Consider the following 18,372-nt stretch of genomic DNA (forward strand, 5'->3'; position numbering starts at 1 on the left):
GGGTATTGCAGAGTTGGGGCAGGGATGGATGGCTGGATCTGTGACTGCATTTGTCACAGATCCAGCCACAGCAGCTGCTGCTGCTGCATCCGCTCCCTCCTCTCACACTGTACCGTTCGGTACAGAGAGGGGAGGGAGGAACCGGCTTCATCACATGACGCCGGTTTGTTTACAAGTGATCGCTCCGTCATTGGACGGAGCGATCACGTGGTTAACCGCCGCTATCAGCTTGATCACGGACATTCCCGGACGTCCATTCCATGGACGTCCTCCCAGAGTTAAGCAACCGCCTTGTAGACGTATTTCGTCTATAGGGCGGTTGTTAACTGGTTAACCATAGGATTGAATGTCGGCGGCCACTCCATAGAGGAGACTGAGGGGTCTGATTGGGTCCGCCTGAAAAACGGACTGACCCAATCGGTCTGTTAAAAGGGGGCGTTAGATTTTGAATAACTTTAACCCCTCCTCCTGCAATCTTCTGGTGCGGTGGGCATGGACAGGGGAGGATTTTACCGAAGGGCTCATGTTCACTAAACTAAACTGAGTTTAGGAGCTTTCTGCCTAAACTCGACTCCGTTAAAGCCCATGTGTCCATGTACACATGGGCTTTTACAAGAGTTTAGAAGCTGCCGCGGTTAGGGGAGGTTCACCCTCCCTCTTCCGAAACGCAGAACACCAGCCACAAAATGCAGCAAAATTGTGCTGCGATTTAAACATAAATATTTGTTATCTTAATACATTCCTTATATTAAGGTAAAACAATGTTTAGGCATCGGCACAGTAAAATCAGTCTGTATATGCAGTAAAGCATGCTTGTTATACTCACTGTGCAACCTAAGGGGTTAATTCTCTGCATTGTGTAAACAGGCTTTTTGATCCTCCCCTCCTTCCACTGTCCCCTGATAGTTTCCTGATAACACAGTCTAGAGTCAGGCTGCACATGCTCAGTTTGGTGTGTATTGCTAGAGAGTTTATTTTCTTGGGAAAGTGCATATGATCAGCACAGGGCCAATCGGCACTGTCCAGACAGAGGGTCAGGGGTCTTGAAGTCTCATAGGACAGTCAGAACACTCCTCCTACAAGCTTTAACCAGTGCTCAGCTGGACACTGATAGAAGTCACAAGACTGCTATATACTGCTGAAAATGTATTTAGCAGTTTATATTTACTAAAACGATTGCATTTCCATGTCCTGTGTACTGTGGGAGACCAGATATAGTGAATGCAGGGTCCTGGTTTTAGTAACAAAGGCCCATAGTAGAAATGTACAAATTGCTTCAGGCTGCAGGAATTGGGGTGTGAGAGCTGAAGTGGTTAATTATACAGTGAGCAGTATTCAGCTGTTACGTGATTGTAAAGGCTTGCTATTTTTTTTTTTAACCACTTAAGACCCGGACCAAAATGCAGCTAAAGGACCTTGCCCCTTTTTGCGATTCGGCACTGCGTCGCTTTAACTGACAATTGCGCGGTCGTGCGGCGTGGCTCCCAAACAAAATTGGCGTCCTTTTTTCCCCACAAATAGAGCTTTCTTTTGGTGGTATTTGATCACCTCTGCGTTTTTTTATTTTTTTGCGCTATAAACAAAAATAGAGCGCCAATTTTGAAAAAAAATCTTTTTTACTTTTTGCTATAATGAATATTCCCCAAAAATATATAAAAAAAATTAAAAATTTCCTCAGTTTAGGCCGATACGTATTCTTCTACCTATTTTTGGTAAAAAAAATCGCAATAAGCATTTATCGGTTGGTTTGCGCAAAATTTATAGCGCTTACAAAATAGGGGATAGTTTTTATTGCATTTTTATAAAAAAAATGTACTACTAATGGCGGCGATCAGCGATTTTTTTCGTGACTGCGACATTATGGCGGACACTTCGGATAATTTTGACACATTTTTGGGACCATTGCCATTTTCACAGCAAAAAATGCATTTAAAATGCATTCTTTATTGTGAAAATGACAGTTGCAGTTTGGGAGTTAAACACAAGGGGGGTGCTGATGGGGTTATGTGTGACCTGAAGTGTGTTTACAACTGTAGGGGGGTGTGGCTGTAGGTCTGACATCGATTATGTATCCCTTTAAAAGGGATGACACGATCGATACTGCCGCCACAGTGAAGAAAGGGGAAGCCGTGTTTACATGCGGCTCTCCCCGTTCTTCAGCTCCGGGGACCGATCGCGGGACTCCAGCGGCGATCGGGTCCGCGAATCCAGCGGTCACGGAGCTTCGGAGACGGGTCACGATAGCGCACAGCTGGGGTGCGCCCGCCCGCGACCCCACGGCTGGGCTTAAAGAGCAACGTACCTATACGTTGATGTGCCATTCTGCCGACGTATATCGGCGTAAAGGGGTCCTTAAGTGGTTAATAACAAACCTGTTATACTTACCTCCTCTGTGCAGTTGGTTTTGCACAGAGCAGCCCAGATCCTCCTCTTCTCGGGTCCCTCTTTGCTGCTCCTAGCCCCTCCCTCCTTTGAGTGCCCCTCAGCCAGTAGCTTCCTTTGGAGACACCAAAGCCGAGTCACAGCTCCGGGAATCCATTCAAACACGGAGCCCCAACCTGGCCCCACCCCCTCTCTCCCCTGATTGTCTGACTTTGATTGACAGCTGTGGGAGCTAATGGCGCCGCTGCTCTGTCTCAGCCAATCAGGAGGAGTGTACTGGATGGCTGAGGGTATGGTGGACATTGCTGGAGAGAGAAGGGACTCGGGTAGGTAATTAAGGGGGGGGGGGGGGCTGCTACACACAGAAGTTTTTTTTTTTTTTTATCTTATTGCATAGAATGCATTAAGAAAAAAAAAACAACAACTTTTGCCTTTACAACTCCTTTAATGCCTAATATCAGCCATGACTGTCAGTGTGCTCCTGGAGCAAAGGATTCTGGGAGAAGCAGCCTGACCACAGCCGGAGGGTCGAATGTTACAGATCAGTGCATCCCTCCATATATATGTTTCTTCTGACACTGGTGAGCCCATTATAAGGGCCTGAGCGTTGCTCTATACAGAATGCAATGTGATAGGTGAGCGGGGGGTGGGGGGGACTGGTTACATAGGCCTGGGATATCCTTCTCATCTCTTATGTTTTTTTTTCCTGCAGGGCTATTTCTCGTTATACAGAAGCTCAATGTTTACAATCCCTTCTGTGGGACTTTGCTGACCCCCAACACACCACATTAGCCAATCGCCTGCCTCGCTGCGACTTCCCGTCCAAGAAGAATCTTCAGTGTACTTCCCCGGGGGGCCCATCCAATCATGTTCCAGCGACTGACCCGTCTATTCTTCAGTGAGGGACCAGCCTGTGAAGCCGAAGAGCCCAAAGATTTTGTCTCCGAGGAGGAAGATGATGGCTGGCTTATTATTGACATCCCAGGTGAGACATATAGGATGGTGACATTACCCCCCAATCCCCCCTCCCCCCTCTTCCCTTTCCCAGCCTAGCTTCAGTGCTTGTTCTCTTGGGCTGCAGTAATTAACATTCCTGGAAGCGCGCTGCGGAGGTTTGCCTTAAATTTAGCTCTGGGCCCAGTATGCGCCTGCTGACTGTCACATGATACCGTGTAATGGAAAATGGTCAAGGAAAAGCTACCCATCACTGTTTCCAGGCAAGATATCTTTCCCAGGATCAGCTTAAAGGGAAATCATCACAACTGGGAATATTTCAGGCCTAAAGCTGAACAAAAGCTCAGATGGAACCAATCCTAGTACGCTGAATTGGTTTAACCACTTAACCCCCGGACCATATTGCTGGTCAAAGACCAGAGCACTTTTTTGCGATTCGGCACTGCGTCGCTTTAACTGACAATTGCGCAGTCGTGCGACGTGGCTCCCAAACAAAATTGGCGTCCTTTTTTTCCCCCCACAAATAGAGCTTTCTTTTGGTGGTATTTGATCACCTCTGCGGTTTTTAGTTTTTACGATATAAACAAAAATAGAGCGTCAATTTTGAAAAAAAAATATATTTTTTGCTGTAATATCCCCCAAAAATATATAAAAAAAAGTTTTTTTTTTCCTCAGTTTAGGCCGATACATATTATTTTACATATTTTTCGTGAAAAAAAAAATCGCAATAAGAGATTATTGATTGGTTTGCGCAAAAGTTATAGCGTTTACAAAATAGGGGATAGTTTTATGGCATTTTTATTAATATTTTTTTTTACTAGTAATGGCGGCGATCAGCGTTTTTTTTTTTTTTCCGGTACTGCGACATTATGGCGGACACTTCACACGTTTTTGGGACCATTGGCATTTTTATAGGGATCAGTGCTATAAAAATGCATTGATTACTATAAAAATGCCACTGGCAGTGAAGGGGTTAACCCTAGGGGGCGGGGAAGGGTTCAAGTATGTTCCCTGGGTGTGTTCTAACTGTAGGGGGGGGTGGCCTCACTAGGGGAAATGACTGATCGCTGTTCATACATTGTATGAACAGAAGATCAGCATTTCTCTCCCCGACAGGACCGGGAGCCGTGTGTTTACACACACAGCTCCCGGTCCTTGCTCTGTAACGAGCAATTGCGGGTGCCCGGCGGCAATCACGCCCATCGGGCACGCGCGCCCCTATTGGCTGCTCGGCGAGATGACGTATAGCTACGTGATCTCGCCCAGCAGAGCCGACCTGCCGCCGGCGGCTGGTCGGCAAGCAGTTAATGCCTTACATTGCTTTGCGATTTTTGACAAAATTGAGCATTCAATTGATCAAATTGGTATGTGTATGGCCACATGTATTTTTTTTTTTTTTGGGGGGGGGGGGGAGTTGGAGGAGACATTGATGATGATATGATTTTTAGGAAGAGCTTTATTATCTTCTATATCATATCATGGTTTTGATGGAGTGGTTGGAGAAATTGGGGAGTTTGACTTTTTTTTTCTGTATGTGTATCACTGGGCTGTTGTAGCCCATGTATGTTGTAGGGTCAGCTTTTGCTATAGTTTTACACTAGATGGCCAAAGGTTTGTGGACAACTGACCATCTTGTATGAGCTTGCTGGACATCCCATACCAAAATGGTGAGCATAAATATGGAGTTGACCCCTGCCCCCTCCTTTGCAGGTATAACAGCCTCCACTACAAGGCCGTCTTTAATATTGATTGGACCCTGGGCAAACATTTTCTTGGGGGCCCCCCTCTATTCAATATCACTCTCCACCTGAGACATACAATAAATATCAGCTAGACTTAAAATCAGTTTACTGTATCAGATTAGGCAGCAATTGCGATTGGTTGCTAGAGGTTACAGCATATGATTACTGCTTACTGCCTGGTTGCTAGAGGTTACAGCACACATTACAGCTCACTGATTAGTTGCTAGAGGTTACAGCACACATTACAGCTCACTGATTAGTTGCTAGAGGTTACAGCACACATTACAGCTCACCGATTAGTTGCTAGAGGTTACAGCACATGATTTCTGCTTGTTAATTGGTTGCTAGAGATTACTGTACAGTAATATTGCTCACTGATTGGTTGATAGAGGTTACAGCACATCATCTCCTCACTGCAGGGGGGCATGATATACATATGAATAGGGCTGTGTGATTTTGGCCAAAAAAAATCTACGATTTAAAAAAAAAAAACACTCGATTGACGGTTCGAATTCACGTTTTTTTTTCCTGATGGACACCACGCCGGCAGGAGTTTTTAGGCGAGGCTTTGGCCTAGCCCGCCGCGATCCTGGGAAAAGCCTGCGGACTAGGCTGAAGCCACGGCCTCGCCTAAAAAATCCTGCCCGCAGCTCACTGCGATCCTGGGAAAAGGCTGCGGTTTTTTCCAGGATTTCCAGGATTTTTTAGGCAAGGCTTCGGCCTAGTCCACGGAGGGCCGGTCCTATGAAAAAAAAAAAACGATTCAGTCAAAATCAGAATCAATTTTTTCCCCCCCAGCCCTACATATGAATGCCGCCTTTATTTACATATGAATGCCGCCTTTATTTACATATGAATGCCGGTTATTTACATGTAAACACAGGGTCTGCAGGTGAGTCATCTGTACACAACAATAGGGCAGAGCTGGGCAGCATTAGTAGCAGTACTTCACACAGAGATATCGGGACACAGCACAGGACTAAAACTTCAAGGGACAAGGGAATTTTAATTGGTATAGTTGGTAAGTATGAGGCAGCTGCTTTGGGCCCCCCAACAATCACAGGGCAGCTGCCCCTTTTGCCCTGCCTTAAAGACGGGCCTGCTCCACTATTCTGGGAAGGCTTTCTGCCAGATGTTCAGTAGGGTTGGGGGTCAGGGATCTGTGCAGGCCACCGAGTTCCTCCACACCAAAGTGGTCATAGTCGGGTTGAAAAAAAGACACAAAACCATCTAGTTCAGACAATAGAAAAAAAAAAATAAGGAGTGGTCCAACCGTGACGTCTTTATGGAGTTGGCTTTGTGCACAGCCATACTGGAACAGAGAAGATCGCCCCCGAAACTGTTCCCAAAGCACACAATTGTAAAAAAACTGGAAGAGCACAATTGTCTAATATGTCATTAACAGTACACTTGAACCTAATTATTTTGGAGGGGTGGCCACATACAGTACATTGGTAGGTGCGATGGTCAGGTGTCCATAAAAGTTTAGCCATATAGTGCATGTCCTCAGATTGTACCCAGAAAACGTAAGAGCAAATTTTAAACATCAAAATGATTTGTATAGTTATATTTGTAACTAATAACTTCTCCATCATTTCTCCCATCCCCCCCCCTTTTTTTTTTTTTTGAACACTGTGTGTATGGTACTCCATCTGTCTTTGTCCCATGGCTTGTGTACTGCCTTTCTCCTAACATGACTCCCTCACCATATCAGAAAGCTACACATTAACCTCAAGCAGGGACGATGTGGCAGAAGGCCAGGAGGACAGTGATGCTTCCAGCCCACTGCCACACTCCTTGGGTGATAGGATCGGTTGGTCTATTCCCCCCCGCCCGCCCCACTCGATGGACGAGAGCTGGTTTGTTACCCCTCCCCCCTGTTTTACTGCAGAGGGTCCTGGCCAAACTGCGGTGGGAAGCAGTCCACTGGAAGACCTCCTTATAGAACATCCCAGCATGTCGGTCTACATCACAAGCGGAAGCATCGTGGTGGGGCGAGACGCCACGGAAATCACAGTCACCAGAGACAGGTAAGTGTTGTACATACTCATTATCGATAATGAAAGCGTTTAGTAATGCGTAAAGAAGTATTAAACCCAAAAGCAAACATTATTATATTGCAGCTTGCCAATTCTTATGCCACGTACACACGGTTGTTTTTTCAGCGTTTTTCCAACTTCATCATTAAAAACGATGTTGCCCACACACCATCGTTTTTAAAAAATGATGAACAAAGCGCGGTGACGTACAACACGTACGACGGCACTCTGAAGGGGAAGTTCTATTCGCCTTTGGGCTGCTTTTAGCCGATTACTTGTTAGACAAAAAAGTGTGAATCGTCTTTTACTGTTACAGCGTGATGAATGTGCTTATTACTCCATTATGAACGGTAGTTTTACCAGAACGAGCGCTCCCATCTCATAACTCGCTTCAGAAGCCCAAAAACTATGTGAAGCCCACACACCATGAGTTTAAATGACGTTTTTAAAAATGTCGTTTTTTTTCATGCCGAAAAACGTCCGTGTGTACGCGGCATTAGATTATGTGGTGGCTGCTTTTTTTCCCCTTATTTTAGGCTCCATTCACATCTAGGCGGACGAAATCGCGGCGTTTTGTCCCGCGAATTGCGGCAGCAAATAGCGTCGTTTTGTACCGCGATTTGCGGCGACAAAATGTCGCGATTGTCCGCCTAGATGTGCCCCTAGGATGTGCCCCTCTATGGAGATGGTCCCCGAACGCCGACAGCCGCCTGAAAAAAAGGTCCGGGACCTTTTTCAGGCGGCAGGCGACAGGCGTGGAGATGTGAACCATCTCCATAGAGGGCAATGTGTTTCCAGCCCTCTGGCGGCAGCGGCGTCACACTACAGGCGACAAAACGCCTAGGTGTAAATGGGGACTTAATCTGGTGATAAAGCCAGTACACTGTATTTCAAAAGAACAAGCTCTCTTGCAGATGTAGCAGTTACAGGGATGAGACAAAATATTTACCACTGACAGGGGGTGCTTTATAATGATCAGCTTTTATTTAAAATAAATTTAAAATATAGAACCTTTCTACCAAAAGGAAAACAAAACTGTTGCTGTAGCTGCTTATTAGGTGTGAACTGAAGTTTGGCTTTAGTTTGTTAGTATATCTAAATCTGCTAGCCCATCTAACTCTCCCCTACTCCAGACTGACAAGTCTGCTGTCCAAAGGTGCCCCCTGTGCTCATTCATTCAGAGTGGGGGCGCTCTAATACAGGATTTGCTGCTCAGTTGAAGCACCAAACTAAGAGGAAAGAGTTGATAGTAGTAGTTAAACCGACCATAGCTGATGTGATTGCGGGGCTGGAGTTGGGGCACAGGGGGGGCATCGTCCTTGCCGGGGGAACACAGTAAATATTGCTAGCGGCAATACCCAATTCAACAATTGAATTGGATACAATCAGCCTGCCCATAGTTAGTTTGAATCTCGGCCGGCTCAGCAGGGATTGGCCAAGATTCCAACCATCTATGGCCGCCTTTAGTCACATTAATTTGGACTTGTTCTATATTGGTGAAGACATTGTGCAGCTTACCCAAGCCACTTCTTTAGTTCCAATGAGTTCCAGGAAGTTACCCCAGTATTTAAATCCACACCTTAATCCAATCACTATTGAATGTGTGGATGTTGATTGCCCAATAACAGGATGGGAGGTGTTTAAAGTTGTGGGACCTCCCTGTTTTAGTTACATAATCCCATTGTTGGTCAGGAAACCTTTATAGTTCCTCGATCTACATGGCTAAGGCTCCATTCACACTTGTGTGACTTTGGACACTAAAGTCGCATGACAAGTCACACCCCCATGTTTTTCAATGGCAACCATTCAAATACTTGTGACATTAAAAAAGGGCCTAAAGGGGTTGTAAACCCTTGTTTAAAAAACAAAAATGTCATACTTGCCTCCACTGCGCAGTTAGTTTTGCACAGAGTGGCCCCGGTCCTCCTGCTCTGAGGTCCCTCAGCGGCACTGGTGGCTCCTCCCCACATTGAGTCAACGTTGGAGAAGCGCTCTCCTTGGTGGACAACCGTGGGGGCGCGCTCCTGTATCCCTTTAAGGTGCCATAGATTGCAATGTAAACCCTCAAACGTTGTTGCATGAATGTCAAACCTGAATGTTATACATTTGACCGTTGTCCATTATTATTGGTCAAACCCAAAGTTGAATCCAAGTCCCACCCACCCAAAGTTGCATCAAAATTGCACTCTGGAGTGGCACAAGTGTGAATGAAGCCTAAAGGTGTGAACTGTCACATCACCATGTAGGCAGGAGAAGTAATTGTCATTACATGACCATCGTACCAGGGTCTCAATTGCATTCTATGAATGCAAAACTAAATCAACAGCACGGAATGAGAGGTCTCAAGCTTGTTATACCAAAATGCAACAACGGTAGCACTTTACTTTATAAAATTAGGTGATACAGTTAAAATGTACATTTATGCAAACTTTACTTTGAGACTATGGGCCAGATTCTCGTAGATCTGCGTATCTACGAGCGGGGGCGTAGCGTATGCCATTAACACTACGCCGCCGCAACTTACTGGACCAATTGCCGTATTCTCCAAGCACTTGCCCTGTAATTTGCGGCTGCGTAGTCTAAATGGCCCGGCGTATCCCCACGTAAATCAAAGGGGGCGGCTTGTATTTAAATTAAGCGCGCCCCCGTGCCGAACGATCTGCGCATGCGCCGGCCTTAAACGTAGGCCACTGCGCATGCTCCGTAGTACGCCGCAAATACATTGTTTGCAACGTGAACGTAATTAACGCACAGCCCTATTCGCGACGAGTTACGTAAATGGCGTAAACGACGGAAAAACCCGCCGCTGTCCCGACGGCCATACTTAACATGGCATACGGCGGGCCGACGTAAGGTTACCCCTCATATAGCAGGGGTAACCTTACGCTTACGGAAACGACGTAAACTACGGCGAAGCGGCGCAAAAACATTCGGGAATCGGCGTATCGGCTCATTTGCATATGCGCCGCTGAAATCGACGTAAAAGCCACCTAGCGGCCAGCGTAGTATTGCATTTAGGATCCGACGGTGTATGTGACTTACACCAGTCGGATCCTAGCCTAATTCCGGCGTATCTTGTTTTGAGAATACAAAACAATGATACGCCGGCGGAATTTTTGAATTACGCCGGTGTATCTGTAGATACACCGGCGTAATTCTTTTGAGAATCTGGCCCTATAAGTTTCAATGTACAAAGAAAATAAATCTAATGTAAGGTTTGAAAATCTTTTTAAATAACTATACTGAGATGAGTTGTTCATAATGCATCACTGCCTTCTTTCCAGGTCACCGAGCAAAACCAGAGTGGAACGACGCACACCTCATCACGCCACCTCTGTCTCTGCCAAAGCCGCCATATTAGGAAAAGTGGGTCAAGTCTCACGGATCCAACGCGCCAAAGCTCAGGTGGACAAGCGCAAGCTGGGACGTAAACATCTGCAACGGCAAAATCTGGCACAGGCGTTCCAGGGCAGCAATGCAATGCGACACTGCAAATTTGTGAGCCAGCCTAGGCAGCGCCAGTGTAACCACTGAACTACTCTTTTTAGCTGTTTACATGAACAAGGGCATTATCTATCCTCAGAACCCCCGTCCGTCCATCCTGCCTCATGGTTTGTCAGTACCGTCTCTTGCCTCTACTGTCCCCTACCCTAAGCACAAGATCACCATCACCCTTCTCTCTTGCTGTTTTGGTGCTGAAGAAACTCCATTGTAGTGGAGAGTTTTAAGTCGCTAATAATGGTAAAGTGAGGAAGGGTGTTGGAGGCTTCCTCTAGGTAAAAAGCTCACCAAACCCTCAAAAGGCTTTTTTAATGTACTTAGATTTTAGCTGCTTTTTAACACATGTTTTTATTATGGCCAAGTTTCTGTTGTTGAGGGTATTGGTTTTTGTCAATAATCCAGGCTTTATTTTCCAGGTACTAAAGAATGGTTTGGAATTTTTAAATTGCTAACTTTAAATCCACACCCTCACTACTAGAAGTGAGCATCTTTCAGAAACCTCTTTGAAGCTCATTATCAGGGAATTAGACCAGACAACACTGGAAGGATGTGTACAGTGCATTATTTAAAAGAGGTATGAGGTTTGGGTTTTCTGAATTATACTTGCCTAGCTGCATCTGGGCCCCGCCAGCTCTAACACTGAGAACCGAGCGATTAAACACCGCCGATCGCTCAGTTCCTAGGGCCCTTCGAGCAGAGATCTGGTGACTGTCAGCCACAGTCTCTCTGCTCTGTCCACCCCTTTGTTTAAACGCTGGGCTGTGGAGGGGGCAGGAGAGGCTGGCTCAGGCTCTCAGCGGCTCGCTGATAGGCTGACCTGGGTACCAGTCCAGGCATGCGGGCGGATCCCAACCATATGGTTGTGATCCTTTCAGAGCCTTCACTGACTCGTGACCTCAGCCGACAGCGGGTTTCAGCAGAACGAACTGCACTCCTGTGGTCCACAGGGGAATCTGTGGCTGTGCTTCTCCTTTAGTCCAGGTTCACACTATAGCAATGTCAGACATTGCATGGGATTCACACCCGCACCGCAGGTGCTGATCCCATGCAATGTCTGTACAATGCAAGTTCAGCCATACAGTTGTGCTGGTTCCTGCATCGCATATATGTGAAACTAGACTAAATGTAGAGCAGTAGTTTGTCCTATTAAATAAAGATCCAAATCTCGTACAAGGCTTTGCTTTGCACTGTACACATAAGGTTGGTATGAAGACCATACATGGCTCTATCAATCACATCTCTTGCCAAAGGGACCTGCAATGCTTCACATTAGTAGAAAGTAAGAGCAGGTTTACGATGGCAAGTGGATGTAGATGAATGGGTATGGAGAGAGTGGACTTCTGTTAAAGAAAAAGGCAATCGGTAATGGAGTTTTTAAAGTAGGATGGAAATATTGAGAGTGTTAAATGGATAACAAGTAGGGTTGCTGGAAGGCCAATTTAATAGAGAAACAATTCTGAGTACATGTGTATATAATATTCTTTTTATTTATTTGGGTTCCTGCTTCTCCTATGTAGCTGTGCTACCATTCGGTAGAATTGATCTTAGTGGGTTCAATCCCAAACATCCTATATTTAACCAATCATTGAGATCTGTGTAACGTTAAATTGGGTGAAGTCTAGATGCCGCTTGCAATCCCCCAACCATTCTGTCCACCCTCTTGGTTATATATCTGGGTCACATAATGCAACAGGGAGTTGGTGTCTGTGTGCAGATGACCACCATTTTGCTAAAGTCACTGGAGCCTGACAGGCCAATCCCCTTTTTTTTTTTTTTTAAGAAAACCTTAGGCAAGCTTCAGCACTACGTAAAACAAATGGAAAGCCTGTAAGATACATAAAAGTAAACAAAAAAAGGCTTTAAAGGTTGCCACTGATGATCCCAATAAGGAAATAAGTGCTCAAAATGTATATAATTTATGGTTGCGTCTCTATTCTTTACATTTTTCTGGGTGGTAGACGCCCCTTTTTCTTTCAATGAGACTTAACAACCCGCAATAATCCCAATTTTGAATGGTTGCGTCTTTATATTCTTTACAGAAAGCCTGCAAGAGCTGAAAGATGCATTAGGAAAGCTGCTGAAAGCTTGTTATATATGCACTTCTCTTATACACACTGCAGTCTGTCTGTACAAAAGGCCTTATAGTATCTGAAGGCACCACAGCTCAGCCATAAGGGCAACACAAGACTGGTGACTACAAACAGGTCCTGTCTTTCTTACCTTTGATTTTATTGGTTATCAAGTCCCTTTTTTTAGATTTTTGTTTTTTTAAGCTAAATACGTGAATTAGGATTTCTGGGAAAATGAATTCAATTGAAGAAATACGATACTTACTGAAGATTTACATTTTAAATGCATTTCTGTTTTGTTTTCTGTGTGGGGGATTCTGAATTTGCATTGCTATGTTATAAAAAAAAATGAAAAACCCGAAGCAGATGTAAACTCAGTGCTTTAGAAAAATGGAGGCATTAGGAAGGCAGGTTGGCATTCTCAAACTTTTTAAAACTTCAGTAGGAAACGCCAAGTCCCCGTGTTGGGTCAGATGACCCACAGCAGCTTTATATTTAGGTAAAGTCTTCAAACACTTTATCATTAAAGACTCTGAAATCCTCATTTCATGAGTGCACTGCTGCTGCAACTTCACCACCTGCGAGCGGGATCTGAAGGACCTGCTGGTTTGTTTTTACAGTTTGATGGGCCCAACGCTACTTATCTGCCTAATGCCTCAGTAGTTTTCAGAGATGGACCTAAACTCTGAAGTTAGGTTAGCCTTAAGACAATAAAAATGATATAAGCCGCTATTTCAGGCCAGCAACCCTACTCTGATAGATTAGAACTGCGCTGAAGCATTGCAAGTCCCTTTACTGGTCACTAGTAAATATGGGCTATGTGCAATGTACAGTAACCCATGTCAATCAACCAACAGTCTTCTCTCACTGTTCCACTGCTGGAGGTGGAATCCAATCTAGTGAACTGCTCTATGTACTGCCTTATTAAGTAAGCCTGCTTGCTAGGTTTCAGGTACTTACAAACTCCTAGCCTCCAATTCCTTTCAGTAAAATACTGAATGTTGATTGCCTAATGTGTTTTGGTACACGGATCGGTTACTGAGCATTTGCACATAATCCATATATATTACAGAACACTGAGATTTCCTGAATGCAGATGGTGACCACAGATTCAGATTGTCATGATGTTTAAAATAATACTACTGCTCCTTTTTATGTATTGCGCTTTTCAAAGAGGTTTGGTGGGAATAAATTAAAATGGCAAGAAACAATTTTAAAGGAAAGCAGTTGGGATTCCTGGCTGTCACGCTGATCCAATGGCTTCAGTACCTTTTTGAAGTCATCAGGAACCTCACTCCGAACTTGATTTGCATGCTTGTTCCAGATCCATGTCTAAAACTACCAAAGCCAGAGACATCCACACAACTAATGGTTTAAGAATCTGGCTGCTTCTGTTTTTCTTTCAAGATAGTTGTCCTTTAAATGGAGGGTGATTAGGATGTTTGCTGTTAAAAGTTTATACTTTCTGTATGGATCTGCAGCCTGAGCATTGGTTACCTTTAATTTTCTCTGTCTTCTTCCCTTTGTGTTCGGTAACTATATCGGGGATATAGAAGATTCAGTTACGCTAACTCGTAACTTCCCCTTTTAATTTAAGACAGAGTGGGTGAGAGTCAGAACCTCTCAAGTTTTTATTGCTGCACATGTCTTTATTGGGAAGATTTCCCACTACTTTCTGTCTCCGTAATACCAGGACAAGAAATTTGGGTGCATGTGACACAGGAGACCCAAAAATCAACAAACAACCCAACAAGTAATCTAACCGTTCGTCCAGACAGAAAGTGAGGGCAAATATCCCCCCAATGGAGCCACACACAACTGCAAAACTTGATAAAAATTCTTACCTTTCTTTCCTCTATCTAAAACATGGCTTTGGGCTTTCAAAACCCTTCCTCTATCTAAAAAAGAAGATTTTGAGTTTTTTTAAACCCGTCCTCGATCTAAAACTAGGATTTGGGCTTTAAAAACCCCTCCTCTATCTAAAAAAAGATTTAGGCTTTTAAAACCCTTCTTCTATCTAAAACTAGAATTTGGGCTTTGAAGACCCCCTTCCTCTATCTAAAACTAAGAGGAGTGTTTTTGGAAACCCAAATCAATCTAAAACGAAGATTTAGACTTTTAAAACCCTTCTTCTATCAAAACCTTGGATTTGGGCTCTCAAAAACTTTCTTCGACCTAAAACTAGAATTTGGCCTTTCAAAACCCCTCCTCTATCTAAAAAAGAAGATTTCAAGTTTTTGCAAACCCTTCTTCTATCTAAACCTTGGATTTAGGCTTTCAAAACCCTTCCTCTATCTAAAACTAGGATATGGGCTTTAAAAACCCCTCCTCTATCTAAAAAAAGAAGATTTGGGCGTTCAAAACCCTTCCTCTATCCAAAACTAGAATTTGGGCTTTGAAGACCCCTTCCTCTATCTAAAACTAAGAGGAGGGGTTTTGGAATCCCAAATCCAAGGTTTTGATAGAAGAAGGGGTTTAAAAGCCCAAATCTTCGTTTTAGATAGAGGAGGGGTTTTGGAATCCCAAATCAATCTAAAATGAAGATTTAGGCTTTTAAACCCCTTCTATCAAAACCTTGGATTTGGCCTTTCAAAACCCTTCTTCGATCTAAAACTAAGATTTGGCCTTTCAAAACCCTTCCTCTATCTAAAATTAGGATTTTGGTTTTCAAAACCCTTCCTCTATCTAAAACTAGAATTTGAGCGTTCAAAACCGAACAGCTTATCTTCACAGTGAAGCTTTGGCGGTTAGGTATAAACCCTCGCTTCAAGTGCCCTCATCACCCTCCAGAACTTGATCAATGACTTTATGTAGAGCTTTGTATTAACTGTTAACATTTTCAGATTACGGCTAAGAGACGGGTTATAGGACAAAATGACTGAGAAAGCATTTACCCTGTCACCACTGTTTAGTAACCCACCACTTTGTAATCCAACTTGTACATAAATCCTAAAAACAAACAAAAAAAAAAAAAAGGTGCTTAATAATTTTCTTTAACAATGTGTAAATATTTTAGAACACTATTGAAGCATGTGTGAGTATTTGGTGACAGTGTTTTTACAACTGGGAACGTGCATGGTTGGTGTCATCCATTCTGTATAGACACAGAGACACCTCACGGCTATAAGATTATCGTTTTGCTCCATTGTGTTTTGTAACAGATTGACTTTTATAGAGCCGTTCAGGCTCTTTTTGGAAGCATATGTGATTTAGAGCAAATCTGTGTGGACTCAGGGACCCTAACAGCTAGTGATAAAAGGCAATTTGATGTGCATGTTTTATTATGGTGTACGTTGTGCAGGGAGACTTTTAAGCACATTTGTATCTTATTTTAGGGTCGCTTTCGGAGGGAAAACCGCAGTGAGCAAGTATGTTGGCCGCCTTAGCTGATCTCTCCTGAAAATTTTAGTATTAGGACTTGATGCTTTCCAAAGCCAGCCATACGTGGATCGAAATTCCGCTGGTCCCTGCTGAACTGGCTGAATTTCGATCCGTGTATGGGCACTATGGTTGAATGAAAAAACAAAAATGATGAATGTATGGGCTGCCTAAGTTGCTTATGTGTAACAGATTTGTACATTAGCAGCTCCTGGCTGTGACTTCTTCCAGGCCAGTGCTCAAGGGATTGCATCCACAGGCTCCCGAGCAACTAGCTTTTGTAGGAAAGTGCAAGCTAAAACATTGCTAGCACTGGGGAATTCTGGCAGGTTGTCTACCCTGTGGCATGTATACTACAGTTCCCCAGCCTAGCTTGGTCCAATAGAAAAAATTCAGATAAAGAAGGAAGGGACATGTAGATACATGCTATACATCAGAAGGTTTATCATAAAGTTGGATGGCTCATATCTGCATTTCACACAAGTTCTTAATCATAAGGCTTTACGTCAAGGTCTTTTATTCAGATCTTTACATTACAAGCGATGCAAACACACAATCCGTCACAAGAATAACACTACACATAGTGACATAGAAAACAAATATGGTTAACCACAGGATGGATGGGATAAGTCAAGGTCTTTAAAGGATGGAAAAGGGCAGTTTCCTGCCATAAAAGACATATTATACTCACCTCTCTGGTGGCCCATGTCTCATGTCTTACCTCCGGTCCAGTGCTGCAGCCACCATCATTGTCTTCAGCATTCAACACTTCCATTAGTGTCAGATGCCTGTGCTCCCTCGCCACGCACCATGGTTCCCATCCTTCGATCCATGTGCCACTACAGAACTTGGTAGTGATGTTGGAGTAAAGGGTCATAGTTGGGGACAAAGGCATCGGATACTCCCAGAAATGTTGAATTTCGACTACACTGAGGCTACAGCACTGAAACCGAAAGAAGGTGACAGATATAGGCCACTGGAGAAACACGTATTTGTAGGAAGCAGCATGTGATAATCACTTATTTGAACCATCAGAGTTTATAATAAATCCTACTGATGTTTGGCGCACAACTATGTGGACCTTCTTTCCTCAATTCTACATAATTTGCAGGTCAGCAATGGTCAGCTTCCAACTGCAGGTTTCCTTAAGGCACAAACAAGCTTTGTGCCTCGGGACTTAGAGATGTTCCTTGTGTATGGACAGCTGTCAAGACTTCCAGCATCATTTGTACCCAGGCCGGAGGTGGACTTGGCCAGCCTGTTTCAGGAGTTGGTCAGTTCCTCAAAAAGCTGAGACAATGGTGCTTCTCTCTCTCTCTCTCTCTCTTTAATTATGAGCTTTAGTATCTGCTTAGACTTTTCTGTCTATTTTATTTTAGCATTTTAATCCTAAACAACCATGCATCTGTTCACTTATTTTAAGACTTAATCTGTAGATTGTAGCTACAAAATAGCCGCCATCTTGATTACATACATATGATATTCTAGAATAGTGCCATGGCTCGTTCCATGGCTATGCTGTGTGTGTGTGTGTGTGTGTGTCTATATGTTATCGTAGTGCAGAACATTCACATTTAATCTAAAACCTTTTTACCTATTGTAGACTATGGGCTTGATTTACCAAAACTGGAAAGTGAAAAATCTGGTGCAGCTCTGCATGGTAGCCAATCCGCTTCTTCAATGAAGCTTTGACAAAAAAAATTGGAAGCTGATTGGTTTCTATGCAGAGCTGCACCAGAATTTGCACTTTCCATACTTCGTAAATCAACCCTTCGTGTCTATAGTGTTATCAGCTCAGCCAGTGTGGATGTTTACGGTCTCCCCAGAGCAGTGAGAGGCTAAGGCCCCGTACACACGTCCAAGAAACTCGACGGGCAAAACACATCGTTTTGCTCGTCGAGTTCCTTGTGAAGCCGCCGAGGATCTCGGCGAGCCAAATTTTCCCATTGCCCAACGAGGAAATAGAGAACATGCTCTCTATTTGGCTCGACGAGTTCCTCGACGGGTTTCTCGGAGAAAAGTGTACACACGACCGGTTTTCTCGGCAGAATACGTCTCCCATCGAGTTTCTTGCTGAATTCTGCCGAGAAAACCGGTTGTGTACGGGGCCTTATTCCACCGCAGAGAAACACTAATGCAACATGAATGCAGTTGTCGGTGCTTACTGACACTTTGCTGAGAAGTATTTGAAATTTGCTGGGTGATCAGCCTAATTTCACCCTATTGGTCACCCACATTCACTATATTCTGTAGCGAATCCTTATAAACTATGCTTACCATCCATTATTACTTACTAAGAGGACCCTC

The 18,372-nt window shown here is 44.1% G+C and overlaps 1 protein-coding gene across 3 annotated transcripts in view; it reads left to right on the forward strand.

The window, feature by feature from the left end:
• Positions 1-17,945, forward strand: part of TP53INP2 (tumor protein p53 inducible nuclear protein 2) — a 219,156-nt gene extending 201,211 nt beyond the window's left edge. For all 3 annotated transcript variants that reach the window (XM_040330394.1, XM_040330392.1, XM_040330393.1), the window contains 3 exons: positions 3,095-3,367; positions 6,793-7,108; positions 10,402-17,945. In XM_040330394.1, the coding sequence (XP_040186328.1) occupies positions 3,250-3,367; positions 6,793-7,108; positions 10,402-10,651 (684 nt within the window). In that variant the 5' untranslated portion in view covers positions 3,095-3,249 and the 3' untranslated portion in view covers positions 10,652-17,945. The remainder of the gene's footprint in view (positions 1-3,094; positions 3,368-6,792; positions 7,109-10,401) is intronic.
• Positions 17,946-18,372: the final 427 nt, after the last annotated feature.

The sequence above is a fragment of the Rana temporaria genome, chromosome 12 (assembly GCF_905171775.1).
Source record: "Rana temporaria chromosome 12, aRanTem1.1, whole genome shotgun sequence".
NCBI lineage: Eukaryota > Metazoa > Chordata > Amphibia > Anura > Ranidae > Rana > Rana temporaria.